Source organism: Haliotis cracherodii, unplaced genomic scaffold, assembly GCF_022045235.1.
Source record: "Haliotis cracherodii isolate W230 unplaced genomic scaffold, xgHalCrac1.p SCAF_6, whole genome shotgun sequence".
In the NCBI taxonomy this organism is placed as follows: domain Eukaryota; kingdom Metazoa; phylum Mollusca; class Gastropoda; order Lepetellida; family Haliotidae; genus Haliotis; species Haliotis cracherodii.
Genome location: NW_027266319.1, coordinates 1,291,456 through 1,298,133, shown reverse-complemented (window position 1 = coordinate 1,298,133; position 6,678 = coordinate 1,291,456). Strand labels below are relative to the sequence as shown.

The window sequence follows — 6,678 nt, the reverse complement described above, 5'->3', positions numbered from 1 at the left end:
TACTAAAGGAGTTTTCAAGCAAGTCTAGGCAGGACTGCGCGTCCTCAGTGTCCTGATGTGCAATGTGGCTATGTCTTTCTGTCAGAGAAATCCACCCGACCTGGGTCACTCTGTTCAAGATGTGGGGTGACAAGTCACCAATTGATTTAAACTTCATGTTTCCTGAAGCGTTCGAATTGACGTTGTTTATGTCAACAATCGATTATCTCCCTTTAAATATTCTTTGCACAAAGAGACATATATTGTGAAGGCAGTCTCGTCACCGGTGCGTCAGAAGAAACAAGAAATATTTTCTTCACTGCCAATATCTGGATCCTATCTGTTGTTTCCTATTTGTCAGCGACTTAGAGCAAGGAAAATGTCCTTCGTTTACCTTAATACTCATTGACCTATAAAGGTTGGAAGGTTAACTAACATTTCATAGATTATCGTATCTGGAACAGAAACGTTACCAAAATAACAGATATACGTTGCCATAACAACAGATACCTAACAACCATGTATTTGTCAAGCAATACAAGAGTTCATTCAAACAGTGGTATCTAGCCAAACTGAACTATTTATTGTCCTGTCATTATGATAATGTCATGTTTGCCCTTAAGATACGAAATCTGTGTGACTTAAAAACATACTAGAAACGTTAGTACTACCTTAACAGAAACGTGACCAACATAGTCTTTTGCCATCATCTTGAAACTTATTTCACTTTAATAAACAAACACCCCAGTATACAAGCATGGTACTGAGTATTGGATACAGCAATAGTTAATGTAAATGGTTACCAAGTTTCATTAAAACATCTGTCAATTCCCCTCTCTAGAATTAAGCTATCTGCTTCAACTTCCAAACAGAAAATGTCAAATGATGAAATTCCCGAAGACAATATAAATGTAATTTCTTAGAATTGTTTCCCACAAAGGGATATTTCGGTTATGTGTTACTCACACGAACGCCTATTGTAATTTTAGAAGGAAATCCTGATTTAGAGAAGCAATAATATGATTGTTACATGTTCTTTCCAACTATGACAACGACATAGTATGTTTATGTAAATACCCCATCACCTCACCCCCATCACCCACATCACCTCACCCCCACCCCCTTTATTTGCTTCGTAGATAAAACCAGGATATTCTTTTGAATCATTATCACTTTCCATAACCCTAGTGCCATTTGTTACCAAAAAATATCTATTGACATATAAAATTAATGTTTTGATTTTGTAATATATGAGATCCATGAATGATGACCAATGGGCAATGGCGTCTGTAGGAGGAGAATGTATGTACAGGCACATGATATAGCGTCTGTAGGAGGAGAATGTATGTACAGGCACATGATATAGCGTCTGTAGGAGGAGAATGTATGTACAGGCACATGATATAGCGCCTGTAGGAGGAGAATGTATGTACAGGCACATGATATAGCGTCTGTAGGAGGAGAATGTATGTACAGCCACATGATATAGCGTCTGTAGGAGGAGAATGTATGTACAGGCACATGATATAGCGTCTGTAGGAGGAGAATGTATGTACAGGCACATGATATAGCGTCTGTAGGAGGAGAATGTATGTACAGGCACATGATATAGCGCCTGTAGGAGGAGAATGTATGTACAGGCACATGATATAGCGTCTGTAGGAGGAGAATGTATGTACAGCCACATGATATAGCGTCTGTAGGAGGAGAATGTATGTACAGCCACATGATATAGCGCCTGTAGGATGAGAATGTATGTACAGGCACATGATATAGCGCCTGTAGGTGGAGAATGTATGTACAGGCACATGATATAGCGCCTGTAGGAGGAGAATGTATGTACAGGCACATGATATAGCGCCTGTAGGAGGAGAATGTATGTACAGGCACATGATATAGCGCCTGTAGGAGGAGAATGTATGTACAGGCACATGATATAGCGCCTGTAGGAGGAGAATGTATGTACAGGCACATGATATAGCGTCTGTAGGAGGAGAATGTATGTACAGCCACATGATATAGCGTCTGTAGGAGGAGAATGTATGTACAGCCACATGATATAGCGCCTGTAGGAGGAGAATGTATGTACAGGCACATGATATAGCGCCTGTAGGAGGAGAATGTATGTACAGGCACATGATATAGCGTCTGTAGGAGGAGAATGTATGTACAGCCACATGATATAGCGCCTGTAGGAGGAGAATGTATGTACAGGCACATGATATAGCGCCTGTAGGAGGAGAATGTATGTACAGGCACATGATATAGCGTCTGTAGGAGGAGAATGTATGTACAGGCACATGATATAGCGTCTGTAGGAGGAGAATGTATGTACAGCCACATGATATAACGCCTGTAGGAGGAGAATGTATGTACAGGCACATGATATAGCGCCTGTAGGAGGAGAATGTATGTACAGCCACATGATATAGCGCCTGTAGGAGGAGAATGTATGTACAGGCACATGATATAGCGTCTGTAGGAGGAGAATGTATGTACAGCCACATGATATAGCGCCTGTAGGAGGAGAATGTATGTACAGCCACATGATATAGCGCCTGTAGGAGGAGAATGTATGTACAGCCACATGATATAGCGCCTGTAGGAGGAGAATGTATGTACAGGCACATGATATAGCGTCTGTAGGAGGAGAATGTATGTACAGCCACATGATATAGCGCCTGTAGGAGGAGAATGTATGTACAGGCACATGATATAGCGCCTGTAGGAGGAGAATGTATGTACAGCCACATGATATAGCGCCTGTAGGAGGAGAATGTATGTACAGGCACATGATATAGCGCCGGTAGGAGGAGAATGTATGTACAGGCACATGATATAGCGCCTGTAGGAGGAGAATGTATGTACAGGCACATGATATAGCGCCTGTAGGAGGAGAATGTATGTACAGACACATGATATAGCGCCTGTAGGAGGAGAATGTATGTACAGCCACATGATATAGCGCCTGTAGGAGGAGAATGTATGTACAGGCACATGATATAGCGTCTGTAGGAGGAGAATGTATGTACAGGCACATGATATAGCGCCTGTAGGAGGAGAATGTATGTACAGCCACATGATATAGCGCCTGTAGGAGGAGAATGAATGTACAGGCACATGATATAGCGCCTGTAGGAGGAGAATGTATGTACAGGCACATGATATAGCGCCTGTAGGAGGAGAATGTATGTACAGACACATGATATAGCGCCTGTAGGAGGAGAATGAATGTACAGGCACATGATATAGCGCCTGTAGGAGGAGAATGTATGTACAGGCACATGATATAGCGCCTGTAGGAGGAGAATGTATGTACAGGCACATGATATAGCGCCTGTAGGAGGAGAATGTATGTACAGGCACATGATATAACGCCTGTAGGAGGAGAATGTATGTACAGCCGCATGATATAGCGTCTGTAGGAGGAGAATGTATGTACAGGCACATGATATAGCGCCTGTAGGAGGAGAATGTATGTACAGGCACATGATATAGCGTCTGTAGGAGGAGAATGTATGTACAGCCACATGATATAGCGCCTGTAGGAGGAGAATGTATGTACAGGCACATGATATAGCGCCTGTAGGAGGAGAATGTATGTACAGGCACATGATATAGCGCCTGTAGGAGGAGAATGTATGTACAGCCACATGATATAGCGTCTGTTAACACCCCCAGCACTCGCACATCCCTGTCGACATCAACGAGTATTTAATCAGTTAACTCCTTTCTGCATTTAAACCAAAGACCGACCAGTGATGACCCTCGGCCGAACAGCGATGACCCTCGGCCGACACGTGATGACCCTCGGCCGACACGTGAAGACCAGTGATGACCCTCGGTCGACCAGCGATAACCCTCGGCCGAACAGTGATGACCCTCGGCCGAACAGCGATGACCCTCGGCCGAACAGCGATGACCCTCGGCCGAACAGTGATGACCCTCGACCGACCAGCGATGACCCTCTACCGACCAGCGATGACCCTCGGCCGACCAGTGATGACCCTCGACCGACCAGCGATGGCCCTCGGCCGACCAGCGATGACCCTTGGCCGACACGTGATGACTAGTGATGACCCTCTACCGACCAGTGATGACCATCGACCGACCAGCGATGACCCTCTACCGACCAGTGATGACCCTCGGCCGACCAGTGATGACCCTCGACTGACCAGCGATGACCCTCGGCCGACCAGCGATGACCCTCGGCCGACATGTGAAGACCAGTGATCGATGACACTCGGCCGATCAGTGATGACGACTGATGACCCTCGGCCGACCAGCGATGACCCTAGGCCGACACATGATGACCCTCGGCCGACCAGCGATGACCCTCGGCCCAATGACGTACGGAACCAAATTGTGAAATCAGTAAATAATCACACACGATCACTGAACAAACCCCTAACTGTATTGAAATACACAGGATTAGGTTCACAATCATAAAGGCCACACACCGGGGCACATACTGCCAGCAGCAGTAAAGAAAGTCAGTGCACCCATGGCCATGAGTGTCCAATATTTGTCACAGTTGAGTGTTGGAAGCAGGTAGACATGTCCGATAGTTGTCCGATATGTATGTCGTCTGCACTAGGCAAGGCAAGTAGATAGGTCAAAGGTCAAGTTGTAGATGGAAATGGACTCTCCCTCGTCTCCCTCTTATGTAGTTAAAGGCATCCCTCTGGACACTGCGACCTGGGAGTGTGAATTTAAGATCCGGGGTGGAACAGCTCTTCAGCAACCCAGGCTTGCCGCCGTAAAAGGCGAGCAAGCTTGTCGCAAGAGGCGACTAACGGGGTCGGGTGGTCAGGCTTGCTTGGTTGATACATGTCATCGTATCCCAATTTTGTGGATCGATGTTCATGATGTCAGTCACTGGATTGTCCGATCCATACTCGATTATTTACAGACCTACGTCATATAGTTGGAATATTGCTGAGTGTGGCGTTAAACAACAAACAAACAAACAAACAAACAAACCTGGAAGCGTCAATAAGTATGTATAGTTTGTGCCGGAAGTTGTCAAGAAGCCAGCATTTTATGAGCGCCTCATTGAACTGTCACTGACAATGAACACTAATGCTCATGTCACCCAAAGACTGGCTGCCGTAAACGTAAACTCATTACTGGTTATTCCCATTGACAAGACCTCAAACTAAAATAATCATCATATGCAAGCGACTCCACATTAATTGTTTGATCAAAGAATATAAAAGAAGTGACATATCAACTAATACGAGGAAGAAACCTGCCGAAACGACATGAGAGTAATATCGACTTGACTTTAAAACTTGAATACATATCCATTCCTCCATTCTATTGGATTTCGAAGGTCAGTAAAAATCCTTAGAAAGAGAGTTAATATTTCTGGGTCGAGCAAATGTGCTACCAACTCCGTCTCACACCACTACCCTTAATATAATCACGGAAGGACTTTCGTTATATTCACAGGAAGTATTTCAGACAGGTGGACTTAATACCATGTCAAAGGATTTGCATAAGTATTTGTACACCACTATCCTACGACTATCAAACCACTATCCCACCACTATCAAACCACTACCCCACCACTATCAAACCACTGTCCCTCCACTATCAAACCACTTTCCCACCACTGTCAAACCAGTATCCCATCACTATCAAACCACTGTCCCACCACTATCAAACCACTATCAAATCACTATCCCACCACTATTAAATCACTATCCCACCACTATCAAACCACTGTCCCACCACTATCAAACCACTGTCCCACCACTCTCAAACCACTGTCCCACCACTATCAAATCACTATCCCACCACTATCAAATCACTATCCCACTATTATGAAAATTTGAGTAACGTGAATCAACCGAGGTTACCATATTTCTGGCAAGCAGGGTTGACTAGAGTCAACCTGAGTCAACCAAGGATAATTGAGGGCAGTATTTAAACTATTTACTATTCGAACGAATTATTCACATATTACAATGTTATGAAATGTATGTAGGAGAAGGTGTCACTGGTGCCTAATCCATTTGATTTTCCGCAAAAAAAATGTTTTTAAATCAAAATATTCGCACTACCACCTTAGATTTAATAATGGTCGCCAGGAGACGGAGAAACACAACAACCATGTGCTACAACACATAAGAATGAGAAGCTTCATTGTGTTTCATTTCTTGACAAAGCTGTCAATGTTTTTTTTTTCAATTGAATGAGTGTAAAACAACAGGAGAGTTAAAAAATAACGGTTAGAACATCAAACGACATGCAACATCCTTATCAAAGTTGCATTAGTAATTCTCAAGTATTTATATTGACAATCAAATGTTAAATATACCTAGCGCATTTCCAAATTCACATGTACAATCGATACCTCGTTAATTATGTTCTTTAAATTTCTTCTATTCATGTCTGAATCAATAAAGGAAACTAATTTTCGTTACCGATGCCGTCACTTTGGGCTCGCTAACCAGGGTTTTCAACTGGAACACAAGTAGTGAAATCGTGACCTTTGGCAAGTGGAGAAACTTGTGGACTGTGCCGTCACCAAGGACTTGCAGATTGGTATTGGGTGCGGCGGTACAGGAACTTATAAATGAATCCTCTTACATAGCGATAATCTACTTTTCTATAATTTGTGATTTAAAAATGATGTTTAACTGTTGGTTTATTGGCATATTAATGGGTGGATCTGTGAGGATGGATTTTAAG

General features: G+C 43.5%; 1 protein-coding gene across 1 annotated transcript; it reads left to right on the top strand.

Annotated features, from left to right (window-relative positions):
• Positions 1 to 3,813: 3,813 nt before the first annotated feature.
• Positions 3,814 to 4,212, top strand: LOC139445373 (uncharacterized). The gene has a single exon (XM_071226508.1). It carries the CDS (start codon positions 3,814 to 3,816, stop codon positions 4,210 to 4,212), a length of 399 nt encoding a protein of 132 aa, XP_071082609.1.
• Positions 4,213 to 6,678: the final 2,466 nt, after the last annotated feature.